The sequence below is a fragment of the Rattus rattus genome, chromosome 14 (genome assembly GCF_011064425.1).
Source record: "Rattus rattus isolate New Zealand chromosome 14, Rrattus_CSIRO_v1, whole genome shotgun sequence".
NCBI lineage: Eukaryota > Metazoa > Chordata > Mammalia > Rodentia > Muridae > Rattus > Rattus rattus.
The window spans coordinates 52,691,019-52,716,137 of record NC_046167.1 but is presented as its reverse complement, the minus strand read 5'-3'; the positions used below and the strand labels follow the sequence as shown (position 1 = coordinate 52,716,137).

Here is a 25,119-nt window from a genome sequence, read left to right as displayed (position 1 = left end):
AGCCAGCAGGATGTAAAAGGAAACCAGTCACTTTCTGGGGATAGCTCTGAGCAAGAGGAGCTTCAGAAGAGAACAGGGATACGGGAACATGTACAGTAGAGGCAGAACGATGATGAAGAACCAGACAGTAAACCTGAGAGAAGGGTCAGGAGGAACAAGGGCACCGGGATAGGGTAGCATCCTGACCATCATCGTCCTACTCAGTAAGGAAGGGACAGGGGAGTGGAGGCTCTGGTGTCCTTGGCAGGGGAAGCTCAGTAGTACTTGGTGTGTGCTCAAGAGAGAAGACCCAGGCCTGGTGGCACAGGCCTGCAACCCCAGTAGTGAGGATGCTGAGGCAGGACAATCCCATTCTCCAGGCTACCATGGCAACATTATGTCAAAAAAAAAAAATCAATGAAGAGGCAGGACATGGTGACACCTGCCTTTAGTCTAGTATTAGTTTAGTTCACTCCCCAGCATATAGAGATCTCTCTCTCTCTCTCTCTCTCTCTCTCTCTCTCTCTCTCTCACACACACACACACACACACACACACACACACACTGCTCTGTAGTCAATTGCCTCCCAGACATCTCCACTAAACATATGTCTAAAACCTGACTCTCCAAGGCAAAAGGCCTGCCTTCCCCATTGTATTAGCCAGACCCTATATCATTGTGACAAAATGCCATCTTAATTTCAGGACACAGCCCTTGTCTCTGGTGATTGTGAGCTGAATATCAAGACAGTAGAGCTGTAGTAAAGGCTAATCACCTCATGGTGGAAGGAATCAACAGAAAGAAAGACAGGGTGGTACCAGGGCAAGATACCCCAGGACACAGCCATACCTGCACCTAACACATCCCATATATTCAGTAAGCTACCATAGTCACCCAGCACTAGAAGCTGTATACATTGTTCACCATGGTACATCAGCTCTAAGTGATTACCCAGCATGGCCAAAGACGTTCCAAGCACCTATCGCTAGCCCAGGCAAAGATCTAAATTCAAAATTCAGCCAGCTGCAGTGATGCAGCCCTGTGATCCTAGCCCTCAAGAAGCAGGGGAAAGAGAATGCTATAAGTTCTAGGCTAGCCTGGGTTACATAGTATCAGGTCAGTCAGAGCCATAGAGCAAGACCCATCTACACACATACACACACACACACACACACACACACACACACACACACACACACACACACACACCACCACCACCACCACCACCACCACCACCACCACCACCACAAGGCTTCCAGCACCATAAGCTGGCAAATGGATTTAATTCCCGTTTTTAAACCCCAATGCAATGTCAATATGGCCTTGCCCTTCCTGTCTAGAGGATAACTGCTCATCTGATCAGCCTTAGACTCAGCTCCCCCATCAGGCCACTCTGATTTCTATGCAGAAGCAGAGGCAGCAGGAGGTAGGATTCTGCTTCAACCCTTCCTCATCTGAAAGACACCTTCAACTCGGCCTTGATGAACCACGAATGACAAATAAAAGATTTCTCCCTCAGGGGCTGGTCCTTGCAAGAAAAGGCAGCCACAAGATCCATGCGCGGATTCACACAGCAAAGTACCGCTGTATTTCAGACACGAATACAGCCTAGCAGCTGCAGGGAAGAAAACCTATTTTTAATCACCGAGAAGCGTGGGCACGGATAGCAGCATAAATCTTGGATATTTGCTGGGTTCAGGAGCGGAGGGAATACAGTAGACCGGACAGGGTCGGGTTCAGGTAGGTTGGCCCAACGATTTCCCCAGGGATGAGTAGAGGAACTTGGGGAAAACCAGAGATGCCGGAAAGCACCTGGTCACTGAGGAGGGGCGGGGCTGCGCCGCCTGGCTCTTCCCCGAGACAGACTCGATTTGAAAATGAGGGCCAGAGCCAGCCAGAGAGCTCAGGGAGATGGGAGTGGGAAGATGAGAAGAAACACAAACCCATCTGTCCTGGATTTAGGGGCTCACAGGTTTCCACGAGTCAGCCTACACGTCTCATGACTGCGAAACGGCTCTCAACTCCCCCAAATGATCTCCAGAGGTTATTTCTTCCAGCAGACTGGGAAAGGAAAATGTGTTTGTAGAGGACATCAGGAGAGATTGAGAGAGAGAGCACACTGCTAGAATCAAGGGGAGTAGTACTCCACCCTCTTGTTTTAGATTTATGATACTGTAGAATTAATCCCCAATATAGCCCCAAGGTTTAGTATTTCAGGTAAATGTGGGCCCTAGTGTAATTTTTCTTTTGGAATTGTTCCTGCTTCTTAGATAAGAGAAATCCTCTCCAACATGTCAGATACTTGTATTTGAGCTGGAAAATCTGTGAGTGAAGTGTGAATTAAAGAGTGCTGTCCTTTGAATGTGGCGTGGCCCTAGCCTGCCATCTTGAAATTAGAAGAGCTATAAATACCAGTACCAGACCCTAGCAAGATTGGGCTGCTAAGAGTCTCCGAAGCAAAGTGAGGGAGGGCACAGCAGTCACAAAGGGTCCCTCCCCTCCCCCAGGATATAGATGTAATTTATAACTGCTGAAGGAAGGGACTCTCTTTTTCAAAGGTGTAGTTGCTAGCATGTCCCCCATGCCCCTGTCCCAATCAAACTGTTGGCTCACCAAGCTAGTCTTGGGGTTGAATGGTTGGTTCCCTTAGTCTGTTGCCAGTGACTTGCTGGGGTGAGTAGACATTTTTTTAGTTTCTTCCCAGCAAGAGCCGCATGTTGTACTTGTTCAGGGAGGGGACTTGGAGATTCTAGGACCCATCCTATGACGAATAAAATGAGATTAAGTCTTAGCCAGGATAGGCAAATGAACAGAGCAGGTGGAGTTCGCAGTCCTAAGCACAAATAAGGGCTGAGCGAAAGGTCATCCTGTCCCCTGGGTAAATCTGTTATTTTCTCAGGAACCTCAGCCTGACTTCAGAGCATTGTGCTAGAGATGGAGATAGCCAGTCCTGGGAGGAGGCAGAACAAAAGCTCACGCTCCTCCCCTCCCCTCCCCCACCTCCCCGGCTTGCAGTGCGGAAGCAGATCCATCATGAATCCTTGCCTGGGGAGGAGGGGCAGACGGGTTCGGCTTAGTTCAGGTTATTCCTAAAATGATTAAAGCGCTCTTCTCATATTGGCGACTCACAGCTAGTATGTAATCCCTGTCATCCGACTGCCCCTCTGGTTCCCCACAGAAGGCTCTTTGAGCACCGGGGACTACACCTCCACCAAGTTGTGGGCGGGTCCGTTCTTGGCACAAAAGAGGCTCCTTTGCCTAAACTATGGCTGCGGTGGCAAGGCTATTTCTGTGCTTGCTTTCTCTTCCTGGTGATGAAAACAAGCACATCCACCCAGTAAATAAAGGCGAAGCCAATGAAAGCAGCTGTATTTCAAGGAGAGCCGGGGAACAAGCCAGAGAATAAATGAACAGATCCAGTGACAAAATGTCCATTCATTGGGTTCACTCGGCAAACATTTACTGAAGGCATCTGTGCACCCGGCACTATACTGAATGCTGGAGAAACACAAAGATGCCCTTGAGAACGGTGACTACCGCCTCCCCTCCACTGGAATGGATGCATATTAACCAAACACAGCACCTTAAAGAACTAGGAATATGTGGGATGTCTGAATCATTTGCAAAACATGAATGAATTCCACAAGTGATGTTCGGCATCTGCTCAAAAGGTCTTATTTGTAATCAAAGTCCATAACGTGTCAATCAAGCTCGCTGATTCTAATGATAACTGTGCCTAGTTTTAACCAGAAATCCACTTTTGATAGGCGGGTAGCCAAGCAGTAGCCAATCTTACAATTATGTCCTACTGTGTGGGAGGCCCCAGGGGAACGCCACAAAATGAAGTAGACAAAACAATTTTTAGAGAAAGAAAACAAGAAGCAAATAACTACAGTACTGCTCAGCGAGTGCTAGACATACACAGGGTGCCTTAGGCTCTTGGAGTGAGCGCGACTAGAGGATGAGGGCTTCCTGGTAGCACCCAAGTCAAAGCCGAGGATTTGGATGAGTCGAAGGAAGGAAGTAGGGAGAAAAAGCATCCAAGACGCCAACCTGGGGGCTGCAGGGGGATCAGAAGGTAGAGGCACAACTGAACAAAAGTTAGAAACACAGAATGGAGCAGATTAGAAGCCTTTATAGAGACCAGAAAAACCACAATGGTAGGGAGCAAAGGGAAGAACTTAACTCAGCCAAATGTTCCCCACTTGATCTCTAGAAACCCTGTTAGCTGAGTGTCTGCGACTCCCACTCGGTCAGGCCCCTTTATCTTAGGAAGAAGGAGATTCTGGCGCCTGCTACCACAGGGAAGAACTTTGAGTTCAGTGAGCAAAGTGAAGTCAGTCACACAGAAACACACAACTGCTGGGGCGTGTGTCTCAGTGCTAAGAGTGCTTGCCTGGCATGCACAAGGCCCTTGTTTGATCCTCAGAACAACAAAACCTAACAAAGAGGAAGAAAGGCACAAAGGGCTGGCATATCTTGAATGACACATATAGAGTCATCAGATTTCTGGAAACAGACAGTAGAACAGGAGTTGTCCAGGAAGAAAGGTGACTAAACACTTCATGGCTTCAGATTTGTGACATCAGTATGTTCTGGAGGTGGATGGTGCTGATGTTAGCACAATAGTACATTTCTATATGTGTAATTTACCACAACTAAAAATAAAAGGTTTGGGGCTGAAGAAATGACTTAGCAATTAAAAGCCCTAGATGTTCTTGTAGAAGACTGGGTTTTTATTCCAGCACCTACATGGCAGCTCACAACTATGGTAACTTCAATTCCAGGGAGTTCCAAGCCCCCTTTTTACCCTCAAGGGCACTGCATAGACAATATATATATATATATATATATATATATATATATATATATATATATATATATATGTGTGTGTGTGTGTGTGTGTGTGTGTGTGTGTGTGTCTGTGTGTGTGTGTGTCTGTGTGTCTGTGTGTCTGTGTGTGTCTGTGTGTGTCTGTGTGTGTATGGTGTATGACATATAATATAGTATAAAATATATGCTATAATATAAACACCCATACATATAATATAAAATAAATCTTTTAAAAATTACAAGTTGGCCAGGCATGGTGACACATGCCTTTAATCTCAGCACTCAGGAGGCAGACACAGGTGGATCTCTGGGAATTCTAGGCCAGCCTGGTCTACAGAGTAAACTCTAGAACATCCAGGGCAATACAGAGAAACCCTGTCTCAAAAAACCAAAACAAAGCAAAAAACCCCAAAAATCCACAAGTTGGCAATTACGTGCTCTGTGACAAACATTACATCAGGCCTTCTCTGAAATGTCTAGGCCTCAGGGCGAGACCACACAAGGGAGATGTACACAAAGAGCTTCAGTTGTGAACCTGTGGGTGGTGATCCCTTAGACAGCATGAGAAGCCGTTTTAAAGGGTTAGGAAGGTTGAGAATCAGTGATGTACAACAGCAGAATAGGTTAAAAAACTTGCCCCTGGGCCCTTGCAAGTGAGTGGGGAGTAGGCACTGGGATTCCCGACATAAAGCTGAGTGCTTTATAATTCTAACATATAATTTGTAATATCTGGGGCTTGGAAACTGAAGCATCAAGGGGTTATGTATTTTTCTTGGCCCTGAAGACACAGGCACATAGGTATTGGTCCCCAAGCTATGCTTCCTCTGTTTTTGCATGTTGGGCTGCTCCAGAAAGCAGAATAAAGGCCAGCAGAAGATTCCAAGAGGCAGACACAGTCAGAGAAAGACAGGGTCACCTTGCCACTACCACCTTGGGGCCCAAAGAGTGACTTCCAAGGACCACCATCTTTTTTCAATTGGGAATCTAGATGAGAAGTCATGGCCCTAGATCTTAGAGTGTTCACTGACTCTTGAAAGTGGTTCTCAAGTTTTTATGACCCATGCCTCCTGTGGTTTGTATGTGTCTTTCCTGTATTGGAAACAGTATTTTTATAACATTTTTATTTATTGTGTCTGTATGCATGTGTGTATAGGCGCAGGCACACTGTGGCACAGATGTCAGTGTCAGAGGACAACTTTGTGTCTGTTCCCCCTTCCACTATGTGAGTCCTAGAGATGGAACTCAAACCATCAGACTTAGGTGCAAGTGCCCTTATCCACTGAGCTATTTCCCCAGACCCATGTGTTGGAAACATAACTCCAACAGTGCTGAGAGGTGGAATCTTAATGGGGTGCTTAGGCCATCCAGCTCAATTGTTTTCAGCTGAGTGGTTTCTTTACAAAAAAATTTCAGAACTACCCTCCCCCGCTGGAACACACACACACACACACACACACACACACACACACACACACACACACCCTTGCCTTTCCTGTCTTGCTTTCTATCTCCCACTTCTCGGCAGAGAATGATGTAAGAAAAAAGCCCTTGCTAGATGTGGCCACTCCATCTTAGACTTCCCAGCCTCCGGAATCATGAGCCAAATCAATTACTGTTCATTACGATCATCCAGGACGGTATTCCATTACAACAGCGTACAGTGGAATAAGATAATGCCATTTGAAAGTAAGCTTCAGTGAGTGGGAACACAGCTCAGCGGTGGAAGGCTCGCCCTAGGCTCACTCCAGAGGGCTACGAAAGGATCCCTCAGACCCAGGCACGCCCCTGTGAGGTTTGGTTTACCTTTCCATCTTGTGTAACACTTCCTGACAGAGGTAACTATATTCTTAAGATTTCCAGTGGGAAGCCCACAGTGAATGCTTCCAGTGAGCACAAAGACAGGCCCCACAGTGGCTGCAGCAGACACCCTGCTTTGCTCACCCCTGGTACAAACAAGACTGGAGAGTCCCCTGGAGAACCCTGTTGGGTTGGGGGTGCATTCTGAGAGCTGGTTAGGTTTTTTTTCTGGTGTCCAAGTTCAAAGCTAGACATACACAAATCTAGTGGCAGTAAGCTCTCTGTTTGCTTATTGCTAATTACAACCAAATTTACTAACAATTAAGACTTGAAATAACTCAGTATTTGATATTGACTACTTAAGTATTCTCCCAAAAGGATGCATAAAGATAAAAGAGTAGCTATTTAAAACCAATGCAGGGCAGTGGTGGTGATGAACAGCAGGCACATATAATCTGGAGTGAAGTGAGATGCGGTGGCACACGCCTTTCTCAGGAGACAGAGGCAGGTGGATCTCTACGAGTTTGAGCTAGCCTGCTGTACATATTGTGTTCTAGGTAAGCCAGTGCTACATAGCAAGACCTTGTCTCAAAAAAAGGAAACCTAGAATGTCGCCATTACAGCAATGCCAATGAGACTAAGGTGAGTGTGTGGGAGGGGATGTGTGTGATGCGACAGACAGAAACAGGGCCGGCCTCATGAGCTTTCAAAGTCAGCACTTTTGCTGAGCACTTGGTCCCGGGTGCCCTCATCCAGAAGTATAAACATCTTCATGTGGTCAATTCCCCAGCCCCATGGCAAAAGGTGAGGGCAGAACAAAATAAAGGCAGGCTTTGCTGTGAATGTAACTAGCGAGTCCTGGTACAAGTGGGCCCACGCATGGGAAGCATGGGTTATAGGAATTTTAAACTCAGAAGAAGCCGAATGGCTGTCTAGTCAAAACAGGCAAACCAAACCAAACCAAACCAAACCGAAACAAAACAAAACACAAACAAAATAAAAACCCAGATATTGAATGCCATAGTTTATAGCAGCACCAATGTTCATTTCTACTTTAAACCAATTTAACATCTATAGCCAGATGTGGGCAGATTGATTCTTTCTAACTTGACACAAACCTAGACATACCCTGGAAGAGGGAATCTCAACCGAAGAAGTGCCTCTGTCAGCCTGGTCAGTGGGGTCCTTTCCTTGATCAATGATTGGTGTACGAAGGCCCAGAGCGCTGTGGCAGTGTCATTACTGAACAGGTCATCCTGGGTTGTGTGATTAAACTGAGAGGCCTTTCTGGAGTTTTGGCTGCTCTCTCAAAGAGCCTGGGTTCAAGTCTCAGTACCCATTTGACACACAGGCATACATGCAGACACATACACATAAACTAACTAAATAAATAAATGAGAGGAGAGGAAACAGGCTGGGCAAATCATGAGGAACAAGCCTGTAAGCAGTGTTCCTCCATAGCCTCTACTTCAGTTCCTGCCTCTACTCTCCTGCGTTGAGTTTCTCCCTTGACTTCTCTCATAACTATGACTGAGGTATGAAATCCCCGCCCCCATCCTGTTTAGTTTTATGTCAACCTGAGACAATCTATAATTATCTTGAAAGGAGAGAAATTCAATTGAGAAAATGCCTCTATATGGACCAGCTACAAGGCATTTTCCTAATTAGTGATTGGTGGGGAAGGACCCAGCCCATGGTGGGTGGTCTCCAGTTCTGTGAGAAAGCAAGCTGAGCAAGGAAGCCAGTGCAAGGAAGGCTGTACAAGGAAGACAGTAAGAAGTACTCCTCCATGGCCTCTGCATCAGCTCTTGCCTCCAGGTTCCTGCCCTGCCCGATTTTCTTCACTGATGGACCACAATGTGGAAATGTAAGCCAAATAAACCCTTTCCTCTCTAGCTTTGCTTTTGGTCATGGTGTTTATCATTAGCAATAAAAACCACAGCTAGGACACTCCCTGAGTAGCTTTTGGTAAGTGTTTTTATGACAACAATAAAAAGTAAACTAAGACAGGTAGTGTAAACCTGTAATCCCAGTAGTCAGGGCTGAGGCAGGAAGATAGGTCTTTCAGGCTAGCTTGGGGTACATAGTAAAAGCCCACTTCCAAAAAAAATGAATAATAAAACAAAGCAGAACAACCAAACAACCAACCAAAAGCAACCCAGAAATATCATGGCATCCCTTCTGGCTGGAGAGCAAAGTGTCAGCAATAGAACATGAAGTACAATGAGACAGCATGCTGGCCTTCCTGTGATCAGTTTCCAAAAGCAAACGGTGAGTAACTATGAGGAGAGAAGGGGCAGGCAGAGCTCACTCATACTCAGGGAACAACGGTTCGATCCCATTGTAAGCATCACTCATGAAGGTGAGGGGCATGAAAGAATACAGGATCTGCAAATGTTCAAGGACGTGAGAGTTTCACCCCACACACTATGCCAGCCCACCTTTAGTGTGTCGTCACAGTCCTAGAATGGCAGCCTGGTCTCATGCAGGGTCAGCCTTGGAAGAGGTCACAGTGGCATTATTGAAACTTCTAAGGTGGCCACATTACTATTCCCATTCTCAGGGAGCCCTATGTGGGTGGGTGGCTTGCCCAGGGCAGAAAACCTGTGAGAGGCTGAGAAAGCCAGTTGGGTGGGCTATTCCTTGGAGTGAATTATGCAGCTTCTTGCTATATTCTAAAATCAAACTGTCATGGTAAAAGTAGTAGCCAGCTAAGGGGCCTCCGTTCCTAGTCATGGGTGGTGTTCTTGACAATGGGTTTGTATGTTGGGAAGTGGACACACCTTTAACCTTCTGTGTGGTATTTCTGTGCTATGGAAAACAGAGAGAAGAAGTCCATAGGGAAGATTGTATAGCACTGAAGAGTAATTTTTTTTTTTATTTTGAGGCATACATATATCTTGGTATACAGTCCAGACTGGAGTCAAACTTAAGATCTTCCTGCCTTAGCCTTCTGAGTGCTGAGATTACAGGCATGTAACACAATGCTTGGCTAAAGGAGGATGGCAAGCAGTGTTTATTTTTTCCAATGTGTCTTCTGATGCAGCCTCTATAATGAGGCTCCTATAAAGATTAAAGTCGCTGAGTTTTAATCAGTCAGTTCTTTTCCCTGGTTCAGGTGGTCTGGGGTCATTTGGAGACAAAAAGAATAAAGAGAACAGAAAACTAAGGTGGGAAAAGGAAGGAAAATGCGGTGGGGATTGGGGGTGGAATAGTGTCAATACTGAGTGTCAGTGTGACTCAGATAACATTGATGGCACCTTCTCTAACAAGTCATCGTAGACACTTTTTGTTATGGTACCATCAAAATCATCTGTACCCTTTAATTACTTAGGCCCTGTGATGGTTTGTATGTGCTCAGCCCAGGGAGTGGCACTATTAGGTGTGGCCTTGTTGGAGTAGGTGTGTCACTGTGGGTGTGGGCTTTAAGACCCTCATTCTAGCTGACTGGGAGCCAGTATTCTGCTAGCAGCCTTCAGAAGAAGCTGTAGAACTCTCAGCTCCTCCTGCACCATGCCTGCTTGGATGCTGCCATGTTCTTGCCTTGATGATAATGAACTGAACCTCTGAACCTGTAAGCCAGCCCCAGTTAAATGTTGTCCTTATAAGAGTTGCCTTGGTCATGGCATCTGTTCACAGCAATAAAACCCTAAGACAGGTCTGATACACTATTTAGCGGATAAATGAGGAAGGTATGAGAAAGAATAAAGTTATGATTTTCTTTAAAAAACAAAAACAATTGCCTAGCAAGCGCAAGGCCCTGGGTTCGGGCTGGGTATTTTAATTCAGAAAAGAGGTTTATTTAGCTCATAGTCTGGAGGTCTGAGAATATGCTATCTGTAACTGCACAGCTCAGTGAGGATTCTGAGTAAATAGGATAGCCAGTGGTGCCTTGATGGGAGTATGACCAGCTCATAAGACAGGAAAGCAGAGACCTTCAAGGGCTAGGCTCATATATTACAACTTGGGCTCAGGGAAACTAACTGGGGTCCCTGGAGAAATGCATTAACCTCTTCTGGGTGCAGGGCTCCCAGTGACCGCTCACTTTACACTGGGCTTCATCCCTGAAAGGCTCCTCACCTGAACGCCATCACACCGAGGACCAGGCATCTGGCACATGAACCTATGGAGCACACACTCTGCGTTCAAACAGCAGCAAACAGAAATGCTCTGCTAGGACACCCCTGTCACACTGAAGGCCTGGGAGGGCCTCTAAACACCCCCGAGAGCAGCTATGAGAAGAGCAGCATCTCTGGAGGCTGGAGACATTCAACGTGAGTCTTTCAAAATGTGATTCAAAGAGTTCTCCAGTGCTGGATGGGAAGAAGGCAGAAAGGGACTCTCCCGTTAGAAGCACAACACCTGACTTTATCACAACTTTCCCTGGAATAGAAGCCATGTACAGCGACCCCATGAAGGCCCAAGTCGCTCATGCAAAGCCTTCTAAGTAGAGGAGCCCAGTAAGAATTCAGGGTACCCAAACACTCAAGAGGCCTGGGAACCCACTATGTTGAGGACTCCGTAAATATCCTTCTCTGTTGGACACTGGCAAAAGGCTAGGGTCTCCAACACAAGTTATCTTTAACATTCATCTTTGTAAGAGAGAAGAGCTTTCTTGAGTTTATTACTCAAGTTTCCTGAGCCCATCTCCTAGGCATATTTTGATCCAGACAACTGAGAGCCACACTGGGGCCCATCCATTAACCCTTTATGCTACCACTAATTTCATAACAAAAGAGCAACTTAGAACTGTGACACATCACTTCTGTGGATGATGGACAGAGTTTAAGTGTCCTTCCCACCAGTGGAGCAGAGAAGGCAGGAAGGCTCTCTCTGGAAGTCTCTGGTAAAATTGTATTTGTTTCATTCCCAGGCTTGTGCATCATTGCGTATCTCCCAGAATTTGATCTGATTGGGGCATTGAGGGAATAAAGAAAAACAGACTGATGAAATGACAGACATGTAGACAGAAGAGCAGGGACCAGGTGGGCTGGATTCCTTGATGGAATATCTGCAAGACCAGAAACTCAGTGCTTGTTATATACAGTTGAACACAGAGGCGGAGGAATGGTTTATTAGCTGAATATAGAGGCAGGATTTACGGTATACAGCTGAATCAAGAAGGCAGGTTTTGCTAATCTCTGTAGGTGTTGTCTCTGTAGGAGAGTTTTCAGGCAGTTAACACTGTGGATTGGCAAAGCTCCGGGAGATATTTTCTGCACACACTGCCAACATCCACACACAGACCAGAGGGAAATGTACGACATTTCCCTGAGCCTCACCCAGGTTAGACGTTGCCACTCCCTTGAGACTGAGTCAATAGGGTCCTTGGCATGGCCAGCGCATGTCTACATTACATCCATTCGGGACTTCACACGCTCAGGACTTCCTCCACTCCCCCACACAGGCTGGCAGGTTTCACTGTCTGCTACAGCGAGAACAGAGCAGCTGTCGTGAATTTTCTTGCCATGAGGCACAATCTGGGGCTTGCAGTGTCTCTCTTGTTGGCCATAACAAATCCCGTTTCTTCACTTCTCTGCTTGTAAGGCTGCACAGCTCTGCAGCTGGCTCTTTTCTGACAAGACTTTTCCTATTCTGCTGGCTGTGAATTTGTTTCTTTTACAAAACCACCCATTTCTCTCCACAGAGGTCGTTGAGCAGCACAGTGTCTCTCTTCAGTTTTTCCTTTAGTTTCCCCAGCAGAATTTAGCCACAGCCATGCCCCAGTGATTTTTCATCAAAAGCGAGGCACATGCCAAACACTGATCCATGAGCACCTTTCCTCCCTGTTTTTTAAGAAATTGGGTCTGCTGAACACACACCAATGCCCCCCCCCAACAACAACTTACTGGGAGCATTTATTTTTATTAAATAATATAAGATGGCTTAAAGACACGGGAGGATGACTATGGGCTTTTTGCAAATCTTACTCTATATAAAAAGTCTTATGTGCCTGAGGATTTCAGTGTCCTGTGTGGGGGCATCTTGGAACCAGTTTCAAGGAAGTGACTATATGTTCACAGTGGTGTGATTATCTTGCAAAACTGAAACTCTTGGCCTATTAAATAACCCTGATTTCCCTTCATGCCAACCCCAGCAACCCCCATTCTACCATGCCCCTTTGTCTTTGACTCCTCTGTGTAACACCTATGAATGGAACCAAGCAGCTGTGCCTTACCATCACAAGCTGTTTCCCCTTAACATTACGGCCTGAGGAGTAGTCCTTGAATAAGAACTCCTTCTTTTAAAAGCCTGGGTTATATATATATATATATGATATATGATATAAACTGGGCCATTTTGTTTATCTAGCCATCTATCCGTGACCACTCAAGGTGCTTATGTCTCTTGGTTCTTGTTGACTACGTTGCTGAGAACACGAGTGGACAGACAACTCTTTGGGATTCTGTTCTCAATTCTCCTCCTCTATTTTTTTTTTAACTTTTTAGCACACTTTTAATTAATACCTAATTCTTTTGAATATGTTGCAGAGAATATTTAATCTCAGATGAGGGTATCTACCAGGCCTTAAGTCATTCAGTTCCCAGGTAAAAGACACAAAACCTTTCTATGTAGGATAAGCCTTTAAAGCACCAGAGCTGGGCAGACACCTACCCTCTAAGCTATCAGAATCTACTTCCCATCAAAAACCTGAGTTATGACTTGCCATGTTCCATCTGGGCTGCTCTTAACTCCAGTTGGCCAGCCCTCATGGCCATGTATTCATGACACACTTTTCCCATGCCAACTTCTCCTCTCTCTACTTTCTTTTCCTGGTCCTTTCTCAGACCCCAAATCCAGGGAACTCAAACTCCACCTACCTCTCTTCTGCCCAGCTATAGGCTGTAGGCATCATTATTGGCCAATCAGAGTAGACTTGGGGGACAAGGTTACGAAGAAGCATCACTTGGCCTATGTGAGGATCTCTCATCCCTGAGGTAACCAGAGCCAGTGTTTAGCATTACAACATGTACTTAAATTAAGGAGTGAGGTGTGCACGCAAAGACTGATAAATATGAGAATTTGTAGGTCTAGACCTTCCGGTACAGAATTCCGCATTGCAATACATAGCAACAGACCAAACCTTGACAGAATGTGCATACCAGACTAAACCTTCTGGTAAGTTTCCTTTTCAAAAAGCTACTTTAAAAGGAGCATCAAATTCTCTCAGATATCCTCGTCATGAAAAAATAAAAATAAAAACCTGCTGTGACTAGTAGCCATCAATTGGGAATTGAAGCAGAGGCTGATTTGCTGAGAGGTGCCAGTGCCTGCTCACCAAGACAAAGGGCAGAGGGCTTAGCATGTCCGCATAGTCTCATTTTATTTAAATGACAAGCAAAGGTCTGTGGTAGATTTTGGAGAGACCGTGAGCTCTGGAGACACTGCCAAGCAGCAGTTGCTTGTGGAACAATGTGGGTGGCAGCCTATGGTCACACTGCTACTACAGCAATCTGCCTCCTTCCCTTAAAATGGCTCCCCCATCCATTCTGTCTTCTGCTGTGTACTCTACCATTTAAAAAGGGATCCATTTTCACACTGATGGCTTTCACAGAGAGCACCTTACACAGGCAGGCTGTCAGTGTTCTAGCATGCCTCCGTTTGAATACTTCTGGTTCTGAATTCTTCCCAGGGTGACTCTGTACTATGGAAATGCAGTTTACCAGGCTGAACTGTGAACATTCCTGTGCTTCCCTGTGCTCCAGGTTGAAGAATCTTTAAAAAAAAAAAAAAATCTTTGCTAGGGATTGGAGGAGGGGAAGCAGACCATGAAAGGGAACTGATGCCCTGGAAAACCAGGGGTTCCCCTCCTCCTGCTGATTTGTGTGACAAGGAAGACAAACCTCTTTTGTGAAAGGTTTGATGACTGGATGTAGGCTTTTAAAATTCAAATTCATGAGCACTGGCCATGGGAAAACACCCAGCCCCAGTGAGAAACAAAGACCAAGGTGCCGGGTGCCCGCATGCTTTTGCTGCATTCAAGATGCGGAATTTTCTCTGCAGATCCCAGTCTTTTGTTGCCTAAGTGTCTGATCCCTACAGAACCCCATCGCAGCAGGAGGACGGGGGAGGGGCTCTGAGGCCCCCACCCAAGTAGTGCCTTCATTCTACAGCTCTGGAGAGCGCTGTGCCACACAATCGTTACTCATTTCTAAGACGGAAGGCGAGAAAGGAGAGAATTGGAGGGTGAGCGCTGGGCAGGCTGAGCCGAGACAACAGAGCACAGGAACCCTTTAGCGGTGCCCACCCACGGCTACTATATGTGGCTGCGACCCCTTTCTAGTTCCAGTTCTCTGGGCATTTGGCTCCTTCGCGTAAATGTTAGGAATGATAACTTCCCAATATTTCTAACAATTTCTAGCAAAAAGGAGGGCAGATAGGGTAAGGGAAGAAATAACCAGGGATCTGCAGCCTTTGCAGTCTTTCTTTCAATTCCTTTTCATTCATTGGCAAAACGTGTGTTGCCTAGGAAACCTGGTACGTCTCAGCTGTGGGGGTGGTGAACTGAACTTTAAGTGGTGGATATAGGCTAGCTATGGACAAAAATCCTGAATTAATGTCCCTCGATTTAAAAAAATGGGTCAAAATGCATTTTTCATTAATACATTTTTAAAAATTTTACTACGTATTTATGAAAAATCTTCTTTCTATCCAACTACTTCAGTTGCTTAAAACAATGACCCTTTGTGTACAATAAATGCACAGTTGGGGGCTTGCCCTTGAAAAAAAATCTGACATTTGTAAAAGCACATATCCAAGGGGTCTGTTTAGGTGCCTCTCTATACGAATCAAACGTTGGTTTTGATTTTGCACAGAGACGCTGTCTTTTAAAGATTAATGCATCATTACGATTAATTGGTATGTAAAGATCATGAAATACATTGTCCTAAATTTTCCGGGTCTGGTGTGTGACATAGAGGGAGAGGAATGTACTATAAAGAGGCAAAAACAAACGCTGGGCACCCGTCTGATTTTGCTTCCTATTAGCTCTTCTTTCGAGTTAATATGAAATAAGGCCTTTCTTATTTTAAGTTCAAAGATGAAAGTAAAGCCTTTAGGGAAAGACGGAGCTGTTGTCAATATTACACACACACACACACACACACACACACACACACACACACACACTCCAGCTCTTTGCAAAAATTTAAAAATGCAAAGCACCGTAAACTCAAAGACAAGACCTGTGGGGACAATGAGGCAAAATGCGCGAAAGGAAAGCTGACCCTGGACCAACAGGCTGGATCCCCAGGAGGTCAGGTTTCAGGCTGATTTCTAGTCACGCTGTTCCAAACCTCTTCCGCTAAAAGAAATCCAAGAAGAAAGGCCTTTTTCATGTATAGAATCATAAACACGAGTTTTTAATCAGCTGTCTTGCAAAGATCTGGTTCTGAAACAGAAGCTGAACAAGGAACCCACTAGGTGAGAGAGGCAGGCTCAGATTACCGGGTTTAGAGTTGAGCCCCTGGGGCTCCGGGATTGCTCCTTGGCTGGCGCAGCCAGGCAGGACCGCTGCACAGCGGCATCTATAATCGAAGTGCCGGTGACGCCCTCTCGGTGTTACTTCCAGGTCAACGGAGCACCGCAGCAGCCACCCTTCAAATAGCTCTTTTGGCTGTGAATGTAGTCACCTTCCCTGAAAGTTCGGAGACAGTCCGAACCCTGTCATTAACTCGCTGTGTGACCTTGGGAAGTCTTTGCTCTTCACGCTTCAACATCTGTAGGAAGACTTGGGTGAGAAAATCCCAAACCAGGGCCTGGGTTCTTGGAACCCTGATACTGGACATGTGGACACACCTTCACTGTTCTTGCCTCTCTCTTCTTAACCCACCCGGAACTGAACACCCGTATCTGGTGAACTCTGGCCATAGAGTTCCAGGCTGGACACCCTGGCAATCACAGGAGACAAGGCTTTTGTTCTGGGCTGCTTTTCTTGGTACATTAGAATTCAGTTTAAAGCCCGTCCTACCCCCACTCTCCTTGCGGAAAAGAAAGGCGATGACAGCTTGCGGATGGTTCTAGCAAGCCCTCCCTCGCTCAACAGCTGCGAGCTCTACCCTATAGTGTGACCCTGAGTCACCGGGCCTCTCTCCTTAGAGAATAAAAGGGGTCACATCACCTCCTAAACCACTAGCCCGGCGTAGGAAAGCGGTGACCTTCAACCTGGGAGAGCAGGGAACAGGTTCTGACACACCTTTTCCTCTCTCCTTCAGAAGCGCATAGATTTATCTCACACACGCGCACAGATAGTAACAAAGGGATCGGTTTCTTCCTCTAATGCCTAGAAAATTCAGGTTTGAAGGGAGAGTAGATGCACCGGGTCTGCGCACGCGCTGTTGTGGGTGTGCCCGGATCTGCGGTGGTCTCTGGTTAGCTCAACGCGCTGCAGTTTTTAGGCGTGTCCCCCCACTCTCCATCCGCAGCATCAAGGCTGGGACCTCGTAGTCACTGCAAATGAAAATTAGAATGCTCTAGGCTTGGACGGTTTTTGGAACCCACCTTCTTTCCCAACAATGGATGAACTAAACGCTGGGAAGGACAGTGACTGGCTGGCTTTTAAACACTCAGTTGTGGGATACATCCCAAGCTTTTGTGAACTCCTTTGTTTCCCAGGCCCGCCCCCAGGACTCCACCCTCACTCTGCCGGCTACACTGTTCACACAGCGCGGCCTGCCACACCCACTCCATCACTCTGGAGGAACAAAAGCCAATCACCGGGTGAAGGAAATCACTGGTATCAGGCTGAGAGCCCTGTGTATTCTTGGAGTGGGTGAGGCAGGGCTAGGCTCAGAGGTCCATCTATCCCTAAACGCTGCTACTACAGCAGAGGAACCAGCAGAGTTAACAAAGACAAAGGCAAGACCAAGATGCTCCAAAGTGTCCAAAGTTATGACCGTTTGGATCTCTATTTTTCTAATTACACTCGGCTCCATGGGACCACTAGTCTTTTCTATGTAATGGGCGTGTGCACCTGGACAGTCATTGACCTCCAAGGATGAAGAGAGGGGCAGTACTCTCGCCAAGTGCATTGGCTTGGCAAAGCCTGCTTAGAGTTAGAAGAGGAACTGCTCGGGTAACGCAAATTACTCTAAACCTCCCTACCAGTGCGCACTCGCAACACCGGACTGCACCTGTCGCACCCACCCATTAGCAGCTCCTTCTCAATCCTCAGCCTCTGGTATTAAATCACCCCGCCTTGTCACACTACCGCAGTCTTCACGCTACCAGTTCCCAGTTTCCCATACTCAGCTTGCCCTTCTCAAGTCCGAGACAATGCTCAGGCCCCAGCTTCTCCCAAGAACCCCCACTCTTCGCAAGGTCTTCATGCCCGCGCTGATTGGCCACAAGCCCATAGTCCAGCCCCCCGGACCGTCCCTGGGGCTCAGAGCATTACGTCAACCCGGCCTGGAGAGCGCTTGCTAGAACGGGACTGGGGGCTTTGACTGGGGGGCGCGGTCTGTTCCGTTCGCCCCACCCTCCCTACATAAAAACCCGAACCCACCCGGCCGTCGCCCTCAGCCCGTCGGTTCCGGAGTAAGTTCCAGGTGGCCCAGCAGTGGGTGTGGAAGGGGAGGATCATCAGACCCACTGACCCAGACCCAAGGCAGCAAGAAGCTAACGAGGCACCATGCGAGAGATCGTGCACATTCAGGCGGGCCAGTGCGGCAACCAGATCGGTGCCAAGGTGGGCTCACTGCTTAGGGGTTAGGGGAGGAACGCTAGGGAAGCTCCCCTCGAGATATTTGGGCTCCAAAATGCGGCGCGGTCCTTGGTAGACACCAGGGCCAACGGGGGATTGGCTTGCTGTTTTGTGCAGTCGGATGGGCGTGGTCTCGGAGGAGACTTTAAAGAAAATGGGGTCTCATTCATTTTTCCTGGAACTGTTCGGAATTTGGGCTATAACCTTTTTCTTTCCTCCCTAATAGCCACGCGTGTCTGAAGAAGACGCGGGTGTGTCTGCTAGGCAATGCACGCCGGTCTTAGGGAGGGGCCCCTACACAAGAAGAATTGATTTTACTCGCTTGAACAGCCGGCGAGCTGCGGGGGAGGGGAGGTGAACCATTGCTGGCGGTCGCTGAACGTGCTTTGAATTTAAAACATCACCCTACAGCTCCCTTTTCTCTGTGCCTATAGTCCCAGCGCGTTTGTCTCCAGCCATCAGCGGTGGCTGTGACTTGCAAACTCAGCTTGGGCTGTTTTTCCACACACACACACACACACACACACACACACACACACACACACACACCCATCCCTAGCTCCTACTGAGAACAGCTGTTCGTGTGAGAAACCGCCCAGTCTCAACTTTCGGATCCTATACAATGCAAGCCCTAAGGCTGTGCCCCGGTCATGCCACTCATTAAAGCTTCCGCAGTGTCCTGTTGTTAAAACTGTGGGGTGGGGCGGGGGCGGGGAGGGGGGGAGTTCTCATTGATTGGGGGTGGGGTTGTGCATAGCTAAATAGAGGCTTTTTATGTCACAGTTTTGGGAGGTCATCAGTGATGAGCATGGTATCGATCCCACTGGAAGTTACCATGGAGACAGTGATTTGCAACTGGAAAGAATCAATGTATACTACAATGAAGCAACTGGTAATTACTTTTAACACCCTAAAAGCTCCGCTCTCCTGTGGGCCCAGGATAAGGTGGCCTAGATACTTTAGGATGACCATTTTTTTGGGTGGGGTAGCCAAACCCTTTGAAAGCTTGGTTATAATAGACCTTTCTTTGTCTGGGGGTACCACCAATCAGGAAGGAGTTGGGACCAAGCCCTTCTCTATAGAGCACACTGCCTGAAGGGCTAAGCCAGCTCTTAATCCCTTGCAGGTAATAAATATGTGCCTCGGGCCATCCTGGTGGACCTGGAGCCTGGCACCATGGACTCTGTCAGATCCGGACCATTTGGGCAGATCTTCAGGCCAGACAACTTCGTGTTCGGTGAGTGAGCGGCATAGCTGAAGACAGAAAGGCACAAAGTGCCAATTACTACTAGCGTAATGGGTGGAGGAGCGTGATAGACTGGGATCATAAATAGTGTCAAGAAGTGTGACATCTAAGCCTTAGTTCAGGCTATGAGACAAATGCATCTTAGCTCTGTTAACTCATTTTTAATTGTATTGATGACCAAATAGTTTATTGCTTTAATATTTATTGGCCATTTGGTGATAATTTGAACTAGCCTTATCTGAGAGATGAGTCTTTATTTAAGAAAGAATTTTCCCAATCATGGCTGACTTAATCCTTCTTTGCTCTGGCAGGCCAGAGTGGTGCAGGAAATAACTGGGCAAAGGGCCACTATACAGAGGGTGCCGAGCTGGTGGACTCTGTCCTGGACGTGGTGAGGAAGGAGTCAGAAAGCTGTGACTGTCTCCAGGGCTTCCAGCTGACCCACTCACTGGGGGGAGGCACTGGCTCAGGCATGGGGACCCTGCTCATCAGCAAGATCAGAGAAGAGTACCCAGACCGCATCATGAACACCTTCAGCGTCATGCCCTCACCCAAGGTCTCTGACACTGTGGTGGAGCCCTATAATGCCACCCTCTCCGTGCACCAGCTGGTAGAGAACACAGATGAAACCTACTGCATCGACAATGAGGCTCTGTATGACATCTGCTTCCGCACCCTGAAGCTGACCACACCCACCTATGGCGATCTCAACCACCTGGTGTCAGCCACCATGAGTGGAGTGACCACCTGCCTGCGCTTCCCTGGCCAGCTGAACGCAGACCTGCGCAAGCTGGCTGTGAACATGGTGCCCTTCCCGCGCCTGCACTTCTTCATGCCAGGCTTCGCACCTCTGACCAGCAGGGGCAGCCAGCAGTACCGAGCCCTGACAGTGCCCGAGCTCACCCAGCAGATGTTCGACTCCAAGAACATGATGGCTGCCTGCGACCCACGCCATGGCCGCTACCTGACCGTGGCCGCCATTTTCCGGGGCCGCATGTCCATGAAGGAGGTGGATGAGCAGATGCTCAACGTGCAGAACAAGAACAGCAGCTACTTCGTGGAGTGGATCCCCAACAATGTGAAGACGGCCGTGTGTGACATCCCTCCTCGTGGCCTCAAGATGTCAGCCACCTTCATTGGCAACAGCACCGCCATCCAGGAGCTGTTCAAGCGCATCTCGGAGCAGTTCACTGCCATGTTCAGGCGCAAGGCTTTCCTGCACTGGTACACGGGCGAGGGCATGGACGAGATGGAGTTCACCGAGGCGGAGAGCAACATGAATGACCTGGTGTCTGAGTACCAGCAGTACCAGGATGCCACGGCTGATGAGCAGGGCGAGTTCGAGGAGGAGGAGGGCGAGGATGAGGCTTGAGTTCCCCAGGCCAAGCAGGTTAGGGAAAGCTGAGATGAAAGAAGGGGGTGGGGGGTCTTAATCTGTGAAAATACCTTGGCAGTTGGAAGAAGGAGAATGGTCTTAGGTTTGTGCTGGGTCTCTGGTGCTCTTCACTGTTGCCTGTCACTTTTTTCTCTTTTTGTAATATCGATAACATCAATGTAACACTTGAGATCTTTCTGAACTCCTGTTGTAATGGCTAAAATCACATAAACCTTTGTGTCCTAACGGTGTCCTCTTTTCTTTTTCTTCCTTTCTCCTTATTAAGCTCTTTATTATCTGAACACATAATATTTTCTTCCTTTAGAAAAGACTAGAAGCCCAGGTATTTCCTCTTCGGATATGCTATTAATATAAGTTGAACCAAAAATGATTTTACTCAATTCAACAGGAGAAAGCATCCTGAATTTTCAGATGTCCTTTGGTACATGACATTTGTTTATAGAAAGTATGTTTTTATGTAGATGTTACCAGGCCTTTATTTCTTTCAAGTTTTATTTGAGCAGTTACTTAAGACACACTGCTTAGCATTTAAAGGAGAGTGAAAAATTAGTTTCCTCTTCTGTGTGCTTTGATCCAGCCTTCCTCCTTGAAGAATAGCATTATCAATAATGTTGATTATTGATGGTACCCACCAAGTTATATTATTTTTATGATGCTGGGAATCAAACCCAGGGTCTTCTTGCACATACTCAGCAAACATTATCCCACTGATCTACCCCTCCAGCCCAACACTGTGTTCAGGGGGCAGGGCATTCGTTGTGTACCTATGCAGTGCTTTGTCTGGCCTGCTCCTGGGCAGTGGACCTGCAGGTCATTTAGCCTTTTCTAAATATATAATACTACAATGAATAATTTTGTGCATGTATTATTGTGCACACAAGGAAAGCTATTTTTTTCTGTCAAAGGGCTTTCATTCTTGTTAAATTAATAAAGTTATGAGCACTTAGGAACATAACAGAGTTAGGTATTTAATATGCACATTCTCAGGTTTCCTCCCAGCCATAGTGTCCACAGTTTTATAAACTTTGTGCCAACCTTTATTTCAGTTTACTTGGAAATGTAAATTCTGAGCGTCTGGGGAGTTTTTCTTTACACGAGTTCTCATAGTTTATTACATTCTTACCATGAAGAGCTGGGATCTGAGATTTGCACTCAAATCAGATATGGACTTGAATTCAACAATTAAAGGGACTGTAGGAGTCCAGTCACCTATAGGTTCTCATTTAAGATACTTCCATGGGAGTATTTATTTAGTATAGGTCTGCTACTTTAAAAGGAGGGCATAAAGAATTTTATTTTAAAAGAGTTTAACACACTTGGATGCAGTTCCAAGGGCAGAAGGAGCAGTGTCATTCTAAATAATGTTAAAGAAAAGACGCATCCCACCTCTAGGCTCCATAAATGGCAAAGAGCGACAGTTCACTGTGTAAGTATAGATCACAGAAACCTGACAGAGCAAGTCGGGTTAAGTGACCCGGGATCTTTAGTTCCAAATGCTATATTTAATGGCAAACTGGCAGGTGTCAGTCCTGGCTGAGCTGGTGTAAAGCTTCAACCATCTCATTGAAGTGTGACATTGGTTTTAAATGCCCCGAACACTTGGGGCAGCTGCCAAGGCCCGCTGGACCTGTCCTTTGGTTTCCTATTTCCAACAACCTGTCAGACCCATGACAGTAATTTTGAAAAAGGGGGGATCGCTGCCAAGTACCTCGTGGTATACTGGAAGTGTGCATCTCTTTCGTACCTTGGAAGAAAAGGACCGGCAGGTGCCAGCCAGCCAGCCTTTCTGCACAGCCCCGCTGCACATAGATCAAGTTTATTTTGGCACAATGAGAAGGGTGCTTGCCCAACTGACCATTTAAGCAGATGCTCTGGATCTTATGTCAACTTTAAATACATTATTAAGGAAAAGCACTCAAAGATGAGAAAGGTGTTTAGACACTTGGATTAAGAGACACTATTTTAAACAGTGGTTTCCTTTGGGGGGTGGCCATTGTATAATGGGATTAGGATGTGTGTGAGTGTGTGATGGGAGTCAGTGTGAGTGTGTGTGAGGCAGGACTGGTAAGATTAGTATTGATGGCCACAGCAGTGGTTGTTTTAACTTCTATAGTGTTCCATGCCTCCCTAATGCGCTTTGAGTGGGGTATTCATTTTGAGCAAGTAAGGTTCCCAAATTATATCTGCTATAAGGTCTAGAGGTTGGTATGAAGGAGGAGAGTTCAAGTTACCTTGAGGCAAGAAACCAAACTTCCTGTAGCCTCCACAGCAGCCTACCTAGCCGCGTCAGCCTAAGGGATACTGACATTGTGTTAAACTACTAGCAGTTTGGACTAAAACTCTTAGTTTTAAAGTCACATGTGCGATGTGCGGATGCAATTGTATTTGCAAAAGTAGTAATATTTTATCAATAGTCAACTGAGAATTAACGGGAGTTAAGGGAAGTTGGGGGGACATGAATGACCTTCAAACAACTGTCACAGCAAAGACTTCCCTCCCACAGATGACCTTTCACACACCCCAGCTTGCATATGACTTGTCCACTAGGGAAATCCGCCTAACAACTCATATATAGAATGTTGATTTCCTGAGCGTGTCAGCCGTGTCCTGGTTTTCTAGGCTTGCTTCAAAGTCAAACCATGTGCACAACTTGGAAACATTCATTCCTCTCTTCATTTCTTAACCATCATTATCTCCCTTTCAGTTTCTTGTGACCATCACATACCCACAAACATTTATTTTGGTGCAGCTTATTTCACAACATTTTTTCTTAAAAAACTAAGATAAGATCTAATTGACAAACCATAAAAATTGACCACTTACAAGAGTGCAGGTGCTGTGGAAGATGACCTACTTTCTGGGTATTACAGCCATTACCATCTTAGAGCAGCTGTGACTAACGAGGCCATCAGGATGGGGATTGCTAAGGTTCTTATAAAAGGGGGAGGACCTTTACATCCTCACCTAGATCCTACCCACTCTTTCCTGTGTCCTTCTGGCTGTATGTATTCTTACATTCACTGGTTTACCAAGCTAGACTTAGAAGACATCCTTCCTTTAGTCTGTTGGTGGTGACCTATCTCCAATGGGAAGTGGTTTGTTCACATTTTCCCAGGAAATATCACACATCAGAGAGGTTTCAGAGAAGTGAATGTGTGGAGGTTGTATGTCCAGCAAGGACATCATACCTGTACCTTTTACCATATGTCCTGCACTATGCATCACTTTGTCTGATGCCCAATAGTTTATGATTCTATTTATATTAAACCAGCAAACTTAAGTGCTTCCCTGAGCACTTAAGCTGCTCTGGGAAATTAGGCAAATCTGAGGAGAGGTTAATGGAAGCCACAATTTACAGTAGTTGGTCAGAAATATAGGGAGTGACCAACTGGTTGCCACTGGCATCTGCAGTATGGGGCAGTTGTGTGGGTCAGAGCCCTCAAACTATGACACAATACTGCTGCTTCCAGAAAGTTAGTATATCTGGACTGAACTAGTGGACATCCAGGCAGTGCCCACTGTAGAATGGCTTGCTTTGGTGAGGAGAAATGTCACATTTGGGGTTATGGAAGTATTGAATGTAGTATGAGCATGGAGGGAAAACCCATTTTTCCATAGAGTAATATAAACAAGGGTCTCTTAGGTTCAAAGATAGCACTAGGAAAGGAGATAATCTTGTGAAGTGTTTTCTATGGAGGAGAAGATGGATTTTCTAAAGCAACTGAAAACAACACTCAAAACTTCCTGGCCCACACTTCTGATGAGATCTGGGAGTGTTCGGATGGAGATCATTCGAGGTTGTCTGGCTACAGACATTGTCCATGTCTGGATCCAAATATTTCATCTTATTTTGAGGTCTTCCTAATTTTAAGCTAATGCATACAACATATCCATGACTTACAGATGACATGTTTCAATGACCTGCAATGACATGTTCATGTCAGGCTATGCTGGTCACAGACATTGAACTGCTAAAATGGTAGGGTCGTTGTGGTGTTTTGCTTTCTCTCTCCACCATAAATGTGTTTGCTGTCCCTTGTGTGTCTGGTCACCGAGGAAAAGGGATCTATTTTAGTGGATTGGGAGATAAGAGAAGACACAGGGTACACATGGAAAGTGAACTTCTATGGCCATGAGGAGGGCGTCTCTAGGAACTTATCTGGGGA

The 25,119-nt window shown here is 46.5% G+C and overlaps 1 protein-coding gene and 1 long non-coding RNA gene across 2 annotated transcripts; one reads left to right on the top strand and one right to left on the bottom strand.

Annotated features, from left to right (window-relative positions):
- Positions 1–15,951: 15,951 nt before the first annotated feature.
- Positions 15,952–17,930, bottom strand: LOC116883170. Its single transcript, XR_004385731.1, has 2 exons — positions 17,756–17,930; positions 15,952–17,059 (listed from the first exon to the last, which is right to left on the bottom strand). It is a non-coding gene; the product is annotated as an uncharacterized LOC116883170 (long non-coding RNA).
- Positions 17,931–18,024: 94 nt separating this feature from the next.
- On the top strand, positions 18,025–21,178 carry LOC116883169 (tubulin beta-2B chain). Its single transcript, XM_032884206.1, has 4 exons — positions 18,025–18,296; positions 19,095–19,203; positions 19,438–19,548; positions 19,869–21,178. The coding sequence occupies exons 1-4, from the start codon at positions 18,240–18,242 to the stop codon at positions 20,927–20,929; spliced, it is 1,338 nt and encodes a 445-aa protein (XP_032740097.1). The 5' UTR covers positions 18,025–18,239; the 3' UTR covers positions 20,930–21,178.
- Positions 21,179–25,119: the final 3,941 nt, after the last annotated feature.

Excerpts from the sequence above, each read along its gene's own strand:
- LOC116883169 (XM_032884206.1), top strand. The coding sequence starts at position 18,240 with ATGCGAGAGATCGTGCACATTCAGGCGGGCCAGTGCGGCAACCAGATC. Across the intron at positions 18,297-19,094 it reads GCAACCAGATCGGTGCCAAG|TTTTGGGAGGTCATCAGTGA; the intron begins GTGGGCTCACTG and ends TTTATGTCACAG. Across the intron at positions 19,204-19,437 it reads ATACTACAATGAAGCAACTG|GTAATAAATATGTGCCTCGG; the intron begins GTAATTACTTTT and ends AATCCCTTGCAG.